Here is a 21,141-nt window from a genome sequence, read left to right on the forward strand (position 1 = left end):
ACAAACCAGGAACGGGGGTGTTTCACAAAAAGGTCACGGGTTTCACAAAGTTATTTCACTCTCTAGGCAGTGCACAGGTACAAAGGTGGTTCCATGTTTTTCTCCAAAAAAAAAAGAAGTTTCAACATCTGCATTTTCTCAATATTTGGTAGCACTGAAAGTGCTGGCTCAGGCTCAGCTCCTGAGCGCTGCAGTACTCCGCAAAACATCAGAACAAGCCATGGTTGAAACCTTTATCATGCTCTGACTGTGATGCATATTGATCACTATAATTTCCCTCTTGCAGTTCTGCCAAACCGCGCCGTACGAAAACCATAGCTATATGTGCAGCAATGAATTCAGCTAGCAGGAATTTATCCCTTGCTGATTACGCACCATTTACTCTCTAGAGACTTTGAGATAGGGTCGGCTGTCATTGATTTAAAGGCTGTGCCACCAGTGAGCCTGGGTAGTGGTGGAGAGTCCCCTGATGGTTTTTGTACCTCAGGAATCCATCTGTTCAATGGATTTGTTCAATGACCTACAGCAGCTAAGCCAACTGACCAGAACACGAGAATGCAGTGACGTGATTGCCAGGTTTTTAGAGACAGACAAATTGCTGCTGAAAGGCTTCACGGGAAGGGCAACTAGCCCCATCTCTTCAGGGTCATACAGCTGAAGTCTGTGATACAATGCCAGAGAGAGAGAATGGGAGAACATGTACCTCTTCCAGGTTTTGACGCTCAGATGTAATGGGAGGTGATGCCACCCTGCTAAGGAGCAAGCGAGTTATCTCACCGTGCTCACTCTGGCCTAGAAAACCTGGCAGTCAACTTTAGTCCAGAACTTGGCATATGCTGAGAAAAGTTGCAAAAAGTGCAAGCCACATGGGAAGAAGACCTACAGCCTCTACAGCTGGCTACTAGCAGAAAGGATGGAGAGAGGCTAATTTTGTTTATGAAATGCCTCTCCTTCCCTTCACCCACATGTGTCGCACAGTCAGGGTGCACCAAGAGGACTTAAAGAAGGAGCAGAAGCTATTTCTGGAAAGATTTCCTCACTTTTTGTCACTGTCCTGGCTCTCAGCTGTGTTTGTGTGTGTCAGGAGCAGCCAGGAAGAAGAAGCTAGAAGAGAAACCACTAAGCAGAAAGTAACCGGGGAGAGACTAATTTAGGCCAGAGATAGAGGGTAGTCTATACTTCCTGGTACTCTCTTTAGCTGCCCCAAAGTCCAAGAAGAAGGAACTGAGGATCAGATTTGAACGTATCTTTACCTCCAGTGAGAAAGACCTTAGACAAACTAAATGTGCAAACCAAAAAAAGAACAAACAAGGAAAGTCCTGTTCAAAAATGCTGAGGACAGACAACACGAACCTTAACTCTTTCCAGCTCCACCTTACCTGAACTAACACTTGCCTTGGCAGAAGAATCTAAATCTCCAGCAGCTTCAATTTTGAGTGCTTCAGTTTTAATTTCTCCACTTACCACCCGCCCCCCCCCCCCCCCAAATTGTTGCCAAAAAGTCCTCCATGCACAAACTCATAATTTCTGGGCTCTCACTCACGTGCTACTTTAATGGTCTTTCTCCTACCGAGCTCCCTGTGTGGCTGTTCATCAGTTTTGTCACCTCCAGCTCTGTCTATTGCTTTTGCTAAAGGAGACATCTGCCCTGAAGAAGAATACAGCTCTCCTCGCTCACTGTAACCTCAGTACATCCATGTCTTCTCCACGCAACCCATGCTCAAGCTCTGTCTTCTTCCATCCTGAATTTCTCTAACATCAGTGACTGCAGCTGCTTGTTGACTTCATGGAAACTCTCACTATTATAGACATTTAAAACACCACTGATTTGAAACAAAACAACAACAACAACAAAAACAGCAACAAAAATTAACTAAAAAACCCTGGGAGATGTAGAAGAGCAGGTGAAAAGACATCAGGAAGAGAGAAGTGAGAGGCCAGTGGGTGGAAATGAGAATGAGGAGACAGAAAGCTTTATTAGAGAAAAAACATGAAACCCTTAAGTAAAATGACAAAAGAAACAATGCATTGAAGGGCTCATGAGACATCAGAAGCTCTGCTCTTCAGTAACGTATCATCATGTCTTCTCCCAAATCCATTTATTTAGGCACTCCTCTCTCTCCCAGTGCCCAATTATATGAATTTGTCACACACAACCTAATTTACTCAGAAAACATTCATATTAAGGAATAAAAGGACCTGGGTGTGTTGGTGGATGGCCAGCTGAATATAAACCAGCAGTGTGCCCAGGTGGCCAAGAAGACCAACAGCATCCTGGCCTGTATCAGGAATAGTGTGGCCAGCAGGACCAGGGAAGTGGTCATCTCCCTGTACTCGGCACTGGTGAGGCCCCACCTCGAGTACTGCGTTCGGTTATGGGCCCCTCACTACAAGAAGGACATTGAGGTGTTGGACCGTGTCCAGAGAAGGGCTACAAAGCTGGTGAGGGGTCTGGAGGACAAATCTTATGAGGAACAACTGAGGGAACTGGGGTTGTTTAGCCTGGAGAAGAGGAGGCTGAGGGGAGACCTTACCACCCTCTACAACTACCTGAAAGGAGGTTTTAGAGAGATGGGAGCTGACCTCTTCTCCCTGGCGACAAGTGATAGGACAAGAGGAAACGGGTTCAAGTTATGTCAGGGCAGGTTTAGATTGGATATTAAGAAACGCTTTTTCACTGAAAGGGTTATCAAATATTGGAACAGGCTGCCCAGGGAGGGGGTGGATTCACCATACCTGGAGGTGTTTAAAAAAAGGGTGGATGTGGTACTTGGGGACATGGTTTAGAAGTGGTTTTGTCAGGGTAGGTTGATGGTTGGACTTGGTGGTCTTAAAGGTCCCTTCCAACCTCAGCAATTCTATGATTCTATGATATTACACATGCGCACTCAACACTCCCCCCCAACCCTTTTTCCACCCCTATGTTTTTTAAAGCGTATTAGATTTTCAGTGGAGGGAGTCCCTGGAAGGACTCATGGCTCTACAGAAATGCTGGTCCTCAGCCCATCTCTGAAGGTTTTGCTCTAATAGCCCTGTGCATCCAATAAAGCCATACATTTATAGCCCTGTGACTCAGACTCTGCTAAACCACCCTTCATCATTATATCTTAAAGGGTGTTGTTAAAGGAGATCTGTATCATTAATCCATTTTACAACCGAAGAGATGGGGGTTGCAGGGAAATTTATTGCCTGTTGCCATGGCACCAGCAGTGGGCTCAACAGCAAGCTTCTTCCAAGCACTCACAATCTGATCCCAGGATTAGCTTTGATCTCCCAGTGAAGACCCCACAAAGCCCACTGCACCAAGCACCCACTGCCTCTTGTGTCTGCCTGCTTCACCTGTAAGTGTCCTGCCTGGACACTGTTCCATGAAGACACAAAAGGAAGACATGTGGTCTGAGCACGCGAGAAGAAATTCAGTTCCCAGTGCAAAAGTACTCTGGAGCCTCAAGACTCCTCCCCATGGACACACAGGATTTCTTTCTTCCTCCCTGCTTCACAACTATAATTTTTCATCTAGACAATGGCCAGCTCAGAGCCCAGCATAAGAGGGAACAGTAAGGTTTGATTTGTCCCCAACACAGTGACCTGCAGAGGTTCTTCAGTGATATATGGAGGGAGTTATACAGTAGTTTAAGCTGCTGCTGCAGCAGTGCAGGTTAGAGGCAGCACACCCAAATACAGCTTGAGCCCTGCTGAAAGGCCGCCAGTTAATAACAGAATGCGCATTGTTTCACAGCGAACTTCAGATCTACAGCAGACAGAAGGATAAGGTCAGGCAAGCTACGTCCTGCAGCTGCCTGGGGGATTGACATCAGAGCTCTGGGGTATATCTATCCTATTACAATAAACTCAATGTGCGTATGAATCTTGTAAAGCTTTATTTGCTGAACTAAAGCCTTAATTTGCTGAAATAAAGCCCTAATTTCATTATTTAGCTGCCCACTGTGAGGTGTCACCGTGCTTTAAATTAAGCTGTCAGCAGAAGCTGATCTGCGCCATTTGTTAACTGCAAATTATGCAGCCCCAAAGTAAGAGCCACCGGTAACAAATACATCAAGCACGTTGCATTTATACATATCTGAACTGGAGAGAGGCTACTTGCATGTTATCAGGGCTTTGCAGGTATACAACTTAATCACACGGATTAGAAACCTAATAGAATGAAATGAAACACAATACACACTCTAGTCACCCTGCCAGACTGAGTCGGGGAGGTCTGAATCCATGATCCTGCGGGTATGATAGCAGTGTATACAAACACAATAAATCCTTGACTGAAACCATTCACTAAATAATGGTAAAATAATTTATAACCTCTATTTGCAATACAAACGACCAAGTAGAACGTGGAAGCAAATGCAAGATGGCAAGATGTTAACAAAGGACTGAACGGGAAATTACCTCAAGAAAAGGTGAATAAAAATACAAAAAGGCTGTGTGTACTCAAGCTGGGAGACAGGGAGAAGAGGCAGGGGCCCAAGAAACAATCACTCTTCCCCCCAGGTTTCTCATAGGCCCAGCACATAAACAGCAAATTTTGGCAGCAGAAATTAATAATTAAACTGTTGGGAGAGGTGGGGAGAGGAGGGAGGAGAGATGATGTGACTAAAGAATAGCAGTGCAGCACCAATATTTCAGACAGAAAAAACTGGTCCAAAGCAATTGCACACCACTTGTTTGACCTGAAAATCTTCAAAATAAAAGTCTGCGGAAGCAGCCATAAAAGATGAAGAGGAAGATGGAACAAATTGCAACATATATCAAAGTCTGTGTGTTTCCCAGCTAAGCCAGCTTTTTTCCACTGATAAAGGAATTGATTTTCTAAGTACAGGGAACGTAGCAGGTTTCACCTATCTAGGCTGCAGTAAAGGACCTGACAGCAAGTCGAGAGACAGCCCTTTGCCACAAAAGCAAATGTCTACCCACGTGCAGAACTCATGCCTGGGCCAGGAAGCAAGACAAGGTTTTGGTTCTGCTTCCTGTGGACAAAGAACCAGGGAGGGATTTTAGACAAAGCCCAACATTCAAGGTCCCCTCTAAACTAAGGAGAGGAGAATCTTAGAAAGAGGCAGCAGATGAGGGCGTGAGGAAAACAAGGAGAGAATAAGCAGAGAGCATAGTAGGCAAGGTAAAAAAAGTCAAGGAAAAGAAACATGGGGCTTTGCCAATATCCCAGCAGAGTTACAGCTTCTTGCTTTGGCTTAATTCTTTGCACCACTATCAAAGTTCAAAAAAGTGCTTCATTCTGTACACATGAAGAAAAAGCAAGAGGGGAAAAGCCTCATCTAGCAACCAAATCCAAAATATCCCGTGGAGACAGTATGACAAGGGTGTCTATCTTTCACACCACCAAAAGGTAGTCCAGAGTTTCCCCTCTTGTTTCTCTTTCCTTACAAAATCTAAGTGAACATTCAGTGAAGCATCTATAACTTTCTCCTTGTTTTGCGGCAAGCACATTTAGGCTACTATTCTTGAAACCCCATCTCTTCCCAGCAACTGTAGTTGCAGAGTCAGGGAGGGAGAAAATGACTCTTTGCCTTTCTAAAATTTGGAAATAGCAATTCTCAAAAGATCTCTGTGATGTGCCTTGCAGGGTTGGGAAGCAGTGTTCGTTTTTCCTGACGCATGAGCACCCAGACACAGTGAAGGATATCTCTCATTCTTTTGAGTAATACCAACTGTAATGACTTATAAGGCAATATTTCAATGAGTTAATTTACTAATTTTTGCAGCTACTCATTTAAGACTCTTGGTCACACATTTGGGCCAAAAGAAATCATCAGATGTGGATATTCCAATGAATTTGTACCAAGACTTAAATTGGCAGCAAACTTCTTCACAACAAGCCAGACTGCTTGCTAGGGTACCTTGGAAGGCAACCTACTTAATCAGGTCTGGAACTTATGGCCCTCAAGTTTAGCAAGAGAAGACACACACAAGGAAATACACATACGAGCAACATGGTAGTCTCTCCAGACTCAAGCATCCAGGTAGCCACTTTTTAGAGTAATCAGCTGTATGGAGCTAACTTCCCTGATCATCCAGCACAGGCTACAGCTGTTCAGCCCATGCCATGTTTGCAAACTGCAGCGGGAATTTAAATGAAAAACATGCAGCTATTTTAATTCCTTTCATAAATTATTTCAGCCACTTTTCAGCAAACTCTTCTTCTCCCCTTTCACTGCAGAGGCGGGGAGAAGGTTTCAGAAGAAAACAAGCAATCAATGTAGTTTAAGATGAGACGAACACTTAAAGCCTTTCCTAATAATGTTAACTTTTTCTCAGGAACAAAAATAAAGCCGCGAAGCCAAGATTGTTTTCTCTAGCAGGGTTTGTATCCTACTACTCTCCAAGAGTCCACTCTATCATCGCTATCCCCTCCTCTTCCACCAAAAGAGAAACAATAGCACGAATGTTTAAGAATAAAGCTAACTATATAAGAAAACATACAGAACAAGTGCTTAACCTCCATGGTTTAAGCTCTTTCAGTGCTGACCCCGCAGGCGAGAGTATTTGATCAGGAATTTGCAACGTGCTGCATGTGCCGGAACAGTCACACAGCCCTGGGTGGTCCAGTAGACTCCAGTACCCGCCTTCTCTCTTAATGGCAGTTTACTACCCATCAATATATCCTAGAGGTGATCTGAAGTTCAAGGGTATTTTACTTTTGTCTACTTTCCCATGCCTTTTGTTTTCATCAGCAGCGCACAGGCCAGGCCTGAGTAATGAACCACAGGTGGTCTGTCTCCACCCCTGGTGTGGGAGAAGGTAAAAAAACATCTCACTTCCTAACTTCCATGCACAAAGCAGGAGGCACAGAGAGAGGAGAGGGAGAAAGAAAACCATGGCTCTTCCTCCTTTGCAGCATATATTTGCTGCTGATGAAAACCTTAGCGCAGGATGAGACTTTCAAGTCCATGCTCTGAGCAAGCACCCCTGCCTGCAGCCAGCGCCGTGCTCTACAGAGGCAATACAACCCTTGCCACAGTCACAGCAGACATTTTTCTCCCAGATAAAGCTCAAAAGTTCAGCAGTGACAGGGAAGGAGCGATCCAGATATTTTCAGCTTTTTGTTCCGTTGCTTCCTTTAACTCAGGCTGTGATTCCGGGCCCAGCTCCCTGCAAGATGCGATGGTGTAAGGATGCTTTATCTCTACGAGTATACAGAGAGGGAGGTTCCATGACGTTCTGTGGGCAAAGCCCCTCTTGGTCAGTGGGGAGACACGTTTGCCACTGGCCCATGCCAGCAGCCAAGCCATCCCATCCCATCCCATCCCATCCCACCCCACGCATGAACTCGGAACATCTCATGGATGAGTAAGGAGGGAAACTGGAGCCCCTTGCACATGCAGTCCAGAGCTGCCGCCTTCTTACTCTGCTGCTACAAGGCAGTAGCAAGTGAGCAGCAGCCCTCCTAAGTCCTAAACGCGAGGGGTGCGGTTCAGGCAGCCGTAAATCGCTGTGAATTGGGAAGCCTTCAGAGGACAACCAGATTGTCTGTGCCACACTGGAAAAGCAAGCTGCAATGCTGTTCTTCTTCCTGCTTCAAAAGCACCAGGGAACGGTCCCCCCAGTAAGGTCTCGTAGGAATTTTTTACACTAATCAACAGTATGAAAAAGGCATAGCAGCTTGCAAGCACCATATAAAGCAGCCTCCAAATGGTTTAGTGACAGAACTTCTTCATTCGTTTCTCAGCGATTAACTCAATGAAAGCTCTAACAAAAACCAAATACAATAAAAATAAGAACGTTATTCTGAAGTGGGCTCTGGGCTTTTTTATGCTGTGCTCAGCTGAACATCATGTGGCAGAGCTATGGATGTTAAAATTAGAGCTGAAAAGAAAAATGCCAAAGAGATGGGCTGGTGAAGACCAATTTGTAAGTAAAATGGGAAGCTTACACAGAATAGCAATGATGGAATTATTCATATAAGGATTTGATTGGCATAACCTTTCTTCAAGGGTCCAGAAGAAGCATTAAGCTCAGCAGAATAGGATATAAACCAGCTCCAGACAGCATGATATGGCACATTTTGAACGTTACCTTGCAAATCCTGAGGGGGACTATCCCTCTAAGGTGGAAGATGCCTGCAAAGATTTCACAGCTTAATTAATTTTGTGGTGTAGATTATTAGGATGTTTCATTCTGTTTCGGTGCAAACAGGAACTAAACTTGCAGTGCTCAGGATGCTTACCTATGAAACGTATTATTCTTCGAAGCAGTGGGTTCAGGTAACAGCACTCTCCAGTCAAAATAGTTTTCTCTTGAATAATTAGGGTTTCTCGGGTTGACTTTATGAAATACATGGATATCTCACCAATAAAAATCTGCCAGGAAAGGGAAAGAAACGGAAGGTTAAAAATGACATCAGCAAACATTAAAACGTGTCTGGTTCCAGCCCACAGAAACTACTACCCAACACTCTTTGGGACTAAGCAATGTCTTTGGGATGTTGCAGTTCCACAACGAGGTCGCACTTACTCATTGGAGATGAACTGACATAGACCCAGGTCCCAACCAAGAAAAGGATCTGTCACTCTTGCACTTAGGGGCAAGACACAGCAAATTTTAGGCCTTCTTATACAAACTCCTGGGATACAGGGGGCAAACAGAGCTTTATGAATTCTGTGAATCACAGAATCACAAAGAATCACAGAATGGCAGAGGTTAGAAGGGACCTTTGGAGATCATCTAGTCCACCCCCCCTGCCAAAGCAGGGTCTCCTAGAGCAGGCTGCACAGGATTGCATCCAGGCAGGTTTTTAATATCTCCAGAGGAGACTCCACAGCCTCTCTGGGCAGCCTGTGCCAGTGCTCTGCACCCTTAAAGTAAAGAAGTTTTTCCTCATGTTGAGATGGAATTTTCTGTGTTCTTGTTTGTGCCCGTTGCCCCTTGCCCTGTCTCTGGGCACCACTGAAAAGAGTCTGGCCCCATCCTCTTGACACTTGCCCTTAGATATCGATAAGCATTGATGAGATGCCCTCTCAGCTTTCTCTCCTCCAGGCTAAACAGACCCAGGCCTCTCAGCCTTTCCTCATGAGAGAGGTGCTTCAGTCCCTTGATCAGCTTTGTATCCCTCTGCTGGACCCTCTCCAGCAGTTCCCTGTCTTTCTTGAACTGGGGAGCCCAGAACTGGACACAGTGCTCCAGACATGGCCTCACCAGGGCAGAGTAGAGGGGAAGGATGACCTCCCTCACCCCTTGGAGCCAGAAGCTCCCATTTTTACTGAGACTGGCATGGAATTCGTCATGTCCTGATATTAGCATTTAAAATTTACTGACAGTATGGACTTCATAGATGGAAGGCTTCTAGACATCTGGGGAAGTGGAAAGTAATTCTGCAGAATTCCACCCCAACATTTTACCAGCAAGCCCCAGCAATATTGGTTGCTTCCTCCAGCCCCCACACCTTCAGAAACTTACATTCTTCTATGTCTGCCAGGTAAGTTACAGAGCCCCTGCCAACTCTGAAAAGAAGTTTAGGTTAATTTTTTTTTTAGATGATTTTCCCTGCAATGGAAATTTATCTGAAGTCACAAAACTTTTGGGGAGGTCAGTGAAAATTCTGGACAAACGCATCACATTTGTACTAGTGAAGTAAAAAGTGCCAGGGTATGGGAGCAGCACGGCCGGTCACCCATACTGTTACATGGCTAGCATGGTCTATGCCATAGCCTGGCCTGGTGACAACAGCCTCTTAGAAGGTATCTGGGACGAGTCCCACAAGGCAAGCTGCATGCAGCCACTGCTATTTATGCAGGAGGAGCTTAGCCATTTGGCCACAGATTGCACATGCGAGCTAGTCTGAGGGCCAGAGGATGACTTCTGGCCTGTTTTATTTACTAAATGTAATGTTTTATTCACTAAAACATCAGCATTGATGTCTCCAGGGTTCCATTGATCTTGACGTTAGTGGTGCTTACGTATTACGTATTTTTTTTGTGATCAGAACATTCATGCTTTCTGTAAAAATGGTAACTGCTTCCCAAAGGAGTAACATCATTATTTCCTAAGCACCCAGAATTAATTCAAGTCTGTTGCACCGAGGTCCATCTGTCTTAGCTAAAGCTGGACAGAATTTGATCACACGCTTTAGAGGCAACGACAGTCCACCCGCAGTGGACTGAAAATCCCACCTAGCATGCCCAGGGAAGGGGAAACCGGGAGCTTTTCAGCAAGACAGAGTTTGTAATGAAAGTGCTTAGAAAAAAAAAAAAGCCAGTCTGAAGGGGAAGAAACGAGCTTTTAAAAGGGGAGCACTCAAAAGAATTACTCTCATATGTTAACATAAGACCGACAAGAGGAATCCATAGTGCTAGGGAATGGTCAGAGAAATGCATAACGAAAGCGTGTACGTGCATGTACATGCACACAGACACCCAGAGTTAGTATAAATATCAAGGAACTAGTCTTAGTTCACTTCGACTGCTGGAATGGTATGTTGTTTCAAGGGCAACAATTTATCCTTATTAAGCCAGATGAACATCCTTATTGATTATTGACATTCAAGCCAAGTATGCTCAACCTCTTTATAATTCTAACCGCTGACGGCGAGAGATGTGGAGTTGTAAAATGTATGTCGATAATGGAACCTGGGGTGGGAGCCGATGCATGGGAGCCGCGCTGAAATATTGCCTTTATCCCGTTTCACTCCATCTGCTCTTAACAGAATTGGCAAGCAGTTCAATAAGCTCAGCTCACTAACTATGGGGCTGGGAATTAAGAAAAAGACCATCTGCACTAAAGCAGTTTAATAGTGACACTCAAACCGTTTATTATTTGAATTACGATAATGTTCAGAAGTCTGAATTAATGCTTTGGCTCTTTGTCTGGCTGGGGCTGTACATACACATTGAGAAACAATTCACAACCCCGAGGAAATTCTACTCTGTGAAGACATGGGTTTGAGGACTTTAAAAACCCCAAATTTTGAAATAAGAGACTTAGGTATAAAACATATTAACAGCCCTCCTTTAACAATACATCAGTTTTTAAAGTTCCTTTGCATCAGAACTTACCTGAATATTTTCCTGCTTCAATTTCCACCTTTATTTCTACAAATTTAACTGTCTGGCATACTCCTATCAACTCCCATGTGGATAGATTAGTTCCACTTAGATTTAGGAGTATATTTTGCCAGGCTATAAATCTGTTCAATTCCGTTCCACTGATTTAAGCAGTTATTCCAGATTTCCTACAGTATAACAGATCAAAACGTGATTTTTAAAGTGAACAGTGCCTTTGGTTTAATACAGAGTTTAGGTGTATAGTAATAATGCTGTATTTATGAGGTGATATAAGATGATTCAACATAACTGGACTATTCCTATGGTACCATCTCTGCCACTGAATTTAGTTACCTGAATCTGAGGATTTTGTTTCTTTGTATGTTTAATGTGGGCTCCAGAAAGTGAGCCTTGTTGTTCTCTAAAAATTCAATGGGCACTTGGGCATCGAGTTCTAATAGACAATCTAGCTGTGAAAAATTGAATATGGTCTGAATAGCTCCTCAAAGAACCGATTTTTTTTTTCTCCAGGCATTTCCGAAGTCAAGTAACTCCGCTGATTCTCATGATTTAAAACCTGATGATTCTGCACGAGCAAGATCTGCATCCAGCCAAGTTGTCCAGCTGGCCTCCCAAAATCCATCACTGACACTGTTAAGTACCCGAGCTTCTGCCAGAACAGATTCAGCACCCCAGGAACTGGTACAATTCAGTTCTAAATCTGAAATCTAAATATAGATATACAGATATGGGTAGAAAAAGAAAACAGCAAGCAAATGACTTATTTTATTTCTGTTTGGGAAAACAATGCAAGGTTAATGAACTGCTGTAGCACACTGGCTTAATTAGACAGTGGAAATGGCAAGAAAATGGCAATGGAGGTTGGGGACTGAAAGCACAGGCGATCTGCAGTCTGAGGTGATGCAGGCAATAGGGAAGCACAGGTGGTGCCACTGGATGTGATTTTGTTCTTGATTTCCTGAATGCAACAGCAGCTCAACTACAATGAGGTTATGTTGCATGGAAATCCTTGCTCACATTGTTTTTCATATTACTATTTGGTAAAAATACTGCGACGATGCCCCAAAGCTCCAGTATGAATTAGAAATACCAATCCAGCAGTCATTTTTCCTCTGCTGATTTCAACCTGTCCATTGAGAGAAAGTTCTTCAATTAGCCCTGCCTTCCCGTTACTGGCAGCATCACCAAACACTTGCTCCTCAGCATTCAGCTCTCAGAAACCTCTGCTGTACATGCTGTACTTATTTCCTGGCTCCTCCTCGGCAAAGAGACAGATAAAATGATCTGTCCCATTCTCCTCTTCAACAGCCTTTTGTCAACAACAGCCAAATGATAGATTTGAAAATGACAGTCCTTCAACTTGTGAACCGACATTTTCAGACAGTGAAATACCACATCTTCCCCTTTCAAGTTCTCAGCACAACATGAGCACCCAATATTCCCCACACTCCTGTACAGATTACCAATATTTTTTTATTTTAACTCTCAGTTTAATCAACAAAACAATGCAAATACTGCATTTAAGGGGACATGGAATCTTGATCTTATCTTTATTTTTTTTTTGCCGTAACACTTTCTGATAAGCTCCCAGTCTCCTTGCCAAATGATTCTTTGCACAACTGCATTCTAAAAATAGATTGGGGTAAACATCAAGAAGAGCTGTTTCTGTAAGGGTAAACTAAGATAAACTATTGTCGTGGTTTAGGCCAAATCCACCACTGGGGACATGGGGGACCCCAGACGGGACCGACAGATGCTCCCCTCTACCCCTCTTCAAAGAGAGAGGCAGAGGAGGAAAAAGAGACTTAGGAGTTTAGAAGGAACTAAACTACTACTAAACTAAGTTACTGAACAAAATTGGTTCTGTTTTACCTCAAACCGGGACAACTATCCAGAAATTAATCTGGATTACAGCCAGGAGGATGTTGCCGAAGCGTGGCATCCCGGAGCAGCGCTCCTGCAGGAACTGTGCAGTGGGGTGAGGGTGGGGGGCAGCCTTGGAGAGCGGTACTCAGTTTAGAAAAGTGATTATTGATGGTGCTGATAGCCAAGGATGGGTCCGGCTTTAAGACTTTTGTTCCTTTTACTAGTTTCTCTCATTCAGGACATTAGCCTGGTTCCTCAATTCAAATCCCCTAGCAAAGCTGAGGACTGCACCCCACCTTCACTCCCCTGCCACGTGTCGACTTACCTCTGCTCCAGCAGCCAAAATCTTCCTCCCTAGCCATGTTTCTCCAAACTCCTGTGCGTGTAGAGTGCCACAGTTTGCTTCCTCCTATGCACGAACTGGCTCACCACCAGTCACACTGCCCTAGTCTTGCCTCCTTTCTTCCGCACCTGCCGCTGAAACCTCACTACAGATCCGCTGCAACTCAGTCAAACTGCTCGCCCCTCTTCTCCATCGAGACCTGGCCTGACTGCCTCCACACAGCCCCACATCGCTGCTGGCAGAGCCTGCGTCTCAGCAGCCCTGCTGCCTCTCATTCACTCATTCGCTCGGGGGCGACAAGTGGGAAAACACTATTTATTTTATATTATTTTTTTTTTCTTCACACTTTCAGCGAACACTGGGGTTGTGTGGAAGTTGCCGCAGACAGTTTTCATTTCAGCTGCACAGATAAAGAAGGAGGAGCGTGAGCCAGGGCGCACAGAAGAGATGCGTGAAGCACAGTTGCGCTCGCAGCCTGGGACTGCCTGAAGTCCCCATGTGAAACCACATCCTTCTCCTGCTTTCCATGAAAAAGTACAACTGGTGGCATTTCTGATCACGGCAAGATGATGGAGATCCAGTATTGGGAAGAATTACGTGACGTACAGACAGGATCTGCCTGCCTTTTCCATGCATTAAGTTTACATTATTCTGATTTCCTGGAGTTTTTAAATCATCTTTCAAGTTGTTTACTCTAACAGCATCCTCGTGACACGGTCAATCCTCGTTAACACCACTTTCTACATCGAAACAGCATTACCCACAAAAATGGCAGCAAACAAAAGTGAACTTGGGTCTTGGGGAATCATCGCCCTCAGTTCTGGGCAGGTTTCAGCAAGCAGCGTTGTCACGGGCAGAACCTAGGGATTTCTGCCTGAAAAAAGCTGGGAAGAAGCTGGGAAAAGCAGCATTAGCTGCTCTTGGTTTTCCGGGCATCTGCTGCTGAGCCGCCACAGAGGAATCAGGCAAGAGAGGCAGAAATTCCCTGGTATTCTGTCTAGAAATAAATCACTGTAATAAGTGATTTAAGTGAATAAGTGAAGTTTATAATAAGTGAATAAGTGAATAATTTAAGTGATAAGTGAATAAGTAATTACTGCGCTAAGACAAAGCCAAGGAAGCAAGGTGGCAGAGAGAACAGGAAAACCATCTAAAAGAATGATGTTTCTGAAGCTTGGGAGGTAAGAGCAGATTGTAGAGAGAAGTTTGAACCCTTTCCTCCCGCTTCAGGTAAATTTCATCAATGCTGTAATTCATCTTCTAATTAGTAATCAGACCAGTTAGGATTGATGGATGCCAACATTATCTGAAAACAAATACTCCTTTCCACAAATTAATAGCAGTGGCCAGTTAACAATTACATGGAGGCTGCCACTTTCATGCTGGAATCGGACGGAAGGAAACCGAAGATTGCATGAAAAGAGCAGCGGCACTTTCTATTCTAATTTAAGGAAAGAAAGAGCAGTGTCCTTGAAGCCTTCTGCTGCTGTTCAGCACTCATTTCAGTGAGCCGCCTCTGTTCCTCAGCCTCTCTGCTTCTCTCGGGCGGGCAGACACATCGCAGCGGATGGAGCGGCAGCTCCGGACTCTGGAAGGATTGTTTAGTACCAGCCGGGCAATTGGCTCATCTGCAGTAACCTCGTCACGGGGAAAGATAGCCTTGAGAGAGGCTGATGAATGTGGTTGAGTCACCCCGCGATATTTTTAAGGAAATGGCTTGAAAATTTTATGTTTGTGCCAAGCAACTTGTTCCGCTTTAAATGTTGTTTTCATGAATTTCTCATACTGGCAAAAATTAAAAGAATTATTATTTCTTACAACGCCCCATCCCCCTAATATTTAGGAACTGGGAGTGCGTTGAAATACTACACTCTCTCCCAGGCTCTGCATAACATGCTGCTGTGGGATAGGTCACTTTTAAATTCACCGGACCTGTGATCACGGAACTCAAGCTCCAGCGCTTACACTTTCAAGCTGCTCTTAATTTTTACATTCCCTATCACTGGAAAACTAGCTGAGTAAAATACCTACATTATATTTACCTCCAGCAAAACGTTTGCATTCTAAGAACTCCAAGTCTGAAAAAACCATACATTATTGTCTAATTTCACCCTTCCTGAAGTACTTATAACCACCAAAATGAGGGGTTCTCTGTCTAAAGCTCCGTAACACAGAGTCAGCTATCCAAATGAAGCCCAAGACAAAAGCAGTTTTTGGAAAACTGGAAACTTTTGATCCTTTGAAATGTGGTGGAGGCAAAGACCAAAGTTCTGCGCTATTCTCACAAGGCCACAGAGGCAAATGTCCTCCTCCTCACTCCCCTTCCCTGGCCACCAGAGTCTGGCTGGTAGGTACAGTACCAAAGTGCTTACCGTGACTGCCAAGGATGGTACGTTCCTGCCTGTGAAAATTAAAATTATTTAACCACAGCTTCTGCATTACCATGAGACAAGCTGAAAGCATTCCTATACCCATCTCAGCATGAAAACAGGAATGCTGGAAATTTAGCGCTTGTTCGCTAACCACCAACAATGTCAGTACAACTGAAATCAGCCCACAAGAAAGGGAAAGTATCTGAGGGGAAAAAAAAAAAAAGTCATTAGAAACAACTGGCATGAGATGGAGATGAAGATGAAACCATACATATTTTGTAAAGCTCTCTGCAGCACCAGAACCTACAGTTAACTACAACTTCAATCCAAACCAGACAGGATTCCAGGAATTGCCCTTTTCTACCAGTGTCGACAGCAGAATTTACTATTTGAGTCTGAAGATTTATGTTTCAGGGGATAAATCACTAAACCTGAAATAAAATGACCAGTTGTTTCTTTGCAAAGAAGAACAAATTCTTCCTTAGAGGTAGGTGCAATTTATTACTAAATTCACCATAACCTACTACCTTGTTGCAAAGATGCTAATACCACCACACTCAGAAAATTAAAAATTAATAAAGCAGATGAAAGCCTTTGACCTATCCTCAGTGGAACATTTGGGAGAAAAATGCATTTCACAGGATGGAGTCAGGCATACATGATTTTCATTTATTTAACAGTGTGGCCATGACATTCAGGCATCTCCCCTTGCAAGAAACTCTAATTATCAGGGACTAAGAGGTTATCTGTAGGAGCATTAAAAGACTTTTTTAATTCTGATGTATGATGCTTAACTACCCAGTATAGCAGAAAAAAACGGTTAAACAGAGTCAGCAGCATCACGTGTTTCAGGAACAACAAATAAAACTGCAGAAAACCAGGCCAGCCTCATTTATTTTGCCACTAAAAGTGCAGGGCAATGCACATGCAGTGGTACCAACCCAAAACAGCACTTCTGAGAAGTGTTGTCAGGGAAGAAATAAAATGCATCCATTCGTTTTCCCCATGGCCACTGTCAAAGCCAAATGGCTGAGACACAAAGATATTCCATTAAATTCACGAAGATGCTCCCTCTTGGCTTGCAAGCATTAAAACACCTCACAGCTGTGCTGAAATCAGGGCTTTGAGTCCTCTCCAGACCTGTGCGCACAGGACTGCACTTAAAACACTGCTTACGTCTCAGATGATGGAGCTTGTACTGACTCCCAGACTATTTCCCACAGCTCCATAAAGACTGTTAACTATTACCATGAGCGCTCCCTCATTGTTGCTGGGACCCACTCCACTAACAATAATCACTCCTCTGGTGCCATGAGGTGTCTGGACAGTGGCAATACACAGGCAGCACAGAGACATCAGGTTGGCTACCGTAAATCCTCTTAGCCAAAAACAACCAATTTGCTGCCAGAACGTGAAGCAACAAGTGTCTTGCAGAGGAGAAACAAGTAATCGTAAGCAGGGACCGGCATTACCTTTGACTCGAGTCATCTCTTCACAGTGGAGCTGCAGGATGGCAGTGATTATTCTTGAGAGCAAAGTCTAGAGAGCGAAGCGACAACTTAACCCACAGCGAATGCACACAAGGCTCCCTCCCACGAAGCACAGCTGTGCAGGTTCTTTTGTTTGTGGGGTTTTTTGGTTGTTTTTTTTTTGTTTGTTTGTTTTTGTTTTTGTTTTTTTTTTTTCCTTTGTCTTTTGAGAGAGAGTACAATTATCACAGTATAAATAGAAATGGCTGCAATTGCTCCTTTCACTAAAACCTCTGGGAGATCCAACTGGATCAAACATCTCTTCCCAGTCTGTGACAGCCTGAAAGACAGGCAGCACCACTGGGGTACCGGGTGACAACTGAGGATATTCACACTCTGAGTGGTCTGACCACCACTGCAATGCAAGGACAGAGTTTAGGGAGACTCTGAGCTCACTTTCTGCCTCATTTACTAGCTTTCCATTAATGATCGTTGCCAAAACTCAGTCTGCAAAGTCAGCTACGAGCTGAAGCAGAAGTCTGAAACAAGCCAGCAAGGAGACGAAAGTCTCAGAAAAAGCCAGGAACGAGAAATAAAATAAATTTAATCAGTCAGAAGGACAGGAAAAGATCCCTCTGACCTATGCTGTGTTTGAAGATGAGCCCAATACTAAGTAATAATACATTAAATAATTAAGTAACTTATTGATAATATAATACATTAGCACAAATAATGCATTAAATAATGTATTAATACCTACTACATTAAAAATGGAAAGAAATATCTTTTCCCAGGAAAGTTGGGTCTGTTGTCTCCTTGAGGTTGTACGCCGCAGAGATCACAATGAAGCACAGTGCAGAGAGCCCTGTGCTGTCCCTGACCTTTTCCAGCTGAAGCAGTACAGCCAGGGTAGTGCCAGAGCATAACCCAAGAAGCAGAGCTGACTATCTTCTATCCAGCGCTGGATCCAATCATCTAGGGTGATTGCTGTACTTCTGGAGCCCGGCTAGCGTTTCTGCACAGCTTGCACTGTATGAGACAGTCCCACCAGCTCCACACAGCACTAAGCTGAAGGTCTCTTCAGCACCCAAAAACTTTATTTGACATTCGCTACAGTCTTTCATTCCTTGTGTTTAACATGGAAACTACAAAACCAGCACTGTTCATCTCATGAAGAAGACTCTAATTCAATTTTTCATAGATAAGAGTACCTAGGAAAAACTTCTTGGGTCACTGAGAAGAAGGAAAATGCTGATCCAGAGGAGCAAAACCTGAAAGTTTTGCAGCAAAGTTTGCCAGAGCAAGGATTTAAACAGAAGATCCAAATAAAGAGCAGCATTCTTAGTACCACTTGCCCACCCAATGCCATATTGCTGAATCAAGGGACAAACCTCCCGCTACCTTCACTGTCAGGGCGTCAAGGCACAGTAGTGACACTCAGTGTCCCTTTACAAACACCACCTGTGAAAGTGACTTCCCTAAACAATTGGCACTATGTTTATGAGGTGGGGGGAGAAGTTGGAGAAATACAGTGTTTGTTTTTTCATTTGCAAATCATCTACCACTGCAGCACAAAGTAAAATGAAAGTTGTCACATTCAACCAAGTTTCAACACAAAAAAATAACACTGCAGAAGATTTTCATAAACTCATGACGTAACCCAACCCAAAACGCCTACTTGTTTTCAGAAAGTGTCCTGTACCAAAAACTATAGCCTCTTTTGCAGATCCCTTTCCCATTTTTTAGCACATTCCGTGCTACACTGTTTCATGCATTAAAATTACTGCAGACCAAAACTTAAACAGGACCATGGTGCAGCATTCACCTTTCACAAGTAAATATATCATACAGAGCTTCAATCAACTTTTGAAAGGGATGCAAAGCAAAGTTAATATAAGAAAGAAATACTAAAGAGAAAGAAAGAGAAAGAAATAAAACAAAGTACTTAAAGACACAGCCTGACAGGAATTCATCAACGTAATTATAAATGGAGCAAAACTGGCTATTTGTGAAATTTGCAACTTTCTGCACAGAAAATGGAAAAGGGCCAAAGTTTTGCTAATCAGTTACTGGAATAATCTTTTGGGAATTGTATTTATTCAGCTAATTGAATATTGTCATCTGCTCAGAACAGCTACACTGCAGCTTACTGGTTGGATAGTAAAGAAAATCAGGTAAAAACAAGTTAAGTGGATATGAATGCCAAAAAATAACGCGATTATAAATAAAAAGGAAATAGCATTCTTATTTTAATTTGTATTGAGGAACTTTCTGCTCATATAAGCCTTTTAAAGCCCTTCAACAGCCCTTTTAATATAGCAGCAAATAATCCTGGATATACTGCATGTCCGACCCAGGTTTTACTTCAGCTTTATCCTGTTTTCTTATTTCCAGTACTACACCACCTTTGCATTAGAGCCTCGCTGGAGCCCTGGCACTTCACAACTAATCACTGAAGTGAGCAAGCTATTGAAAAAGGCTTAACAAGCTCTAGCCCTCAATCTTGCGTTGCGATTACCTCAGAATAATTACTTCTGGAGATAACTGATGAAGATCATATTAGGCTAAGGCAAAACAGAGACCCGGCTAAGTGTAAATCAATTACAGCTGAAAAGAGACGAGAGGGGACAAAGATATTACAGGACTATTGCTATAATTTATGGAGCAGTCGTGGAGAATGCAGATAATTTCTCGTACTTACAATAGCTGTCGGAGTTGAAGCCAGCACACAGTAGAGCACAAGAGGTGAAATGAAGCTCTCGTCCTCTGTTCCAGGATATGGTTTCATCAAATTGCCGTCCTGACAGAAGAAACCTTGGATATGCACCTGAAAAGTATCGGTGCACTCGAAGTAGTAGGCGAGCAGAACAGTCCCAGCCATGATGACAAGCTGAAAATACAGCATGGTCACACAGAGACGTTAGTCGCTTTTTTAACGGATGCATCTATGCCCTCGAGCCACTCTAGCCCTGCAGAGCATCCTCCCTGTACCGTCACCCCGACAGCCCTCGCAGTAACGGTGTGCCAGCGCGTGCGTTTCTGCGCGCCCGCTCGGCAGCATCCGTTACATAAACCTTTTGGCAAACGGCACTAATGAACCTCTCGGAGAGGAGCGGGTCCGTAACGCCACTTGTCGAGGGATGGGAGCTCTGACAGCTGCTTTGTCAAAGGGCATGTGAGTGTTAGCGGCAGCGAGGATCAATGAAAGCTCGCAGGACGAGGGGCAGCGCTGCAGGAGCCGACAGGGACACCAGCTAAAACCTGTGCACAGCGGCGGGGAGCTGGAAAGCATTATCACAAAGGATAAAGGAAGCTCAAGCCAAAACGCTTCCCCGCTGCGGCTCTAAGCCCATGCTGGGGAACGCGCACCCGGTGCTAATCCAGAGGAGCCCTCTGCGCCCCCGATGAGGACTCATCCAGAGGGAAACCTGCCTCCTGCCACTCACCTTTCCTTGCAGACGCCGCTTACCAGTAAAGCTTGAGAACTCTACTCCCAAATCCCGACTCCCTGAACAACGGGTTGGGGTGACCGCACACCGCCTGGCTTCCCTGCTCCATCACAGCTGCCTTTGAATTTAAGACTCTGGCTTGAGCCTGAATATTTGCACATATAAACTGCAAGGGGGTTTTCTTTTCTCTTTTTTTGTTGTTTATTGCTGGCTAAATGTGTTGGTTGGAAAACAGCCACCAACTTTTTTTTGTATATACCCACAGTTACTGCGCCTGAGCTGTTGTCGGTGTCTGCGTCTGCTTCCCCCACTGCCTCAACAGCACATCTCAACACCATCTCAGGCTGTCACTGATCTCACCTCATGAAATTGAGTGGATATACTAATTCATCATTCCTGTTCCCTCTCTGCCAGACCGCAAAGGAAATCCCACGTCACAATTCTCATCATTTACAAAAATAGCAATATTGATTTGGAAATTATGACAATTACGGGATCTGATTCAGAACCCTCTTTACAGAGACTAGTGCCTCCTGCCGCTATTACAAGTTGTCACATGTACAAGTTTTCTTGACGCACCATAGAAAATAATAATAATAATAATAATAATAA

General features: G+C 44.0%; 1 protein-coding gene across 1 annotated transcript in view; it reads right to left on the minus strand.

Annotated features, from left to right (window-relative positions):
• PLPPR1 (phospholipid phosphatase related 1) overlaps positions 1-21,141 on the minus strand; it is a gene marked incomplete at both ends in the record, with an annotated part of 67,478 nt that overhangs the window by 13,544 nt on the left and 32,793 nt on the right. Inside the window, 2 exons of the mRNA XM_082497792.1 lie at positions 8,198-8,330; positions 19,782-19,970. Coding sequence (XP_082353918.1) covers positions 8,198-8,330; positions 19,782-19,970 — 322 coding nt within the window. The remainder of the gene's footprint in view (positions 1-8,197; positions 8,331-19,781; positions 19,971-21,141) is intronic.

This window comes from Vanellus vanellus, assembly GCF_965231255.1.
Source record: "Vanellus vanellus genome assembly, chromosome: Z".
NCBI lineage: Eukaryota > Metazoa > Chordata > Aves > Charadriiformes > Charadriidae > Vanellus > Vanellus vanellus.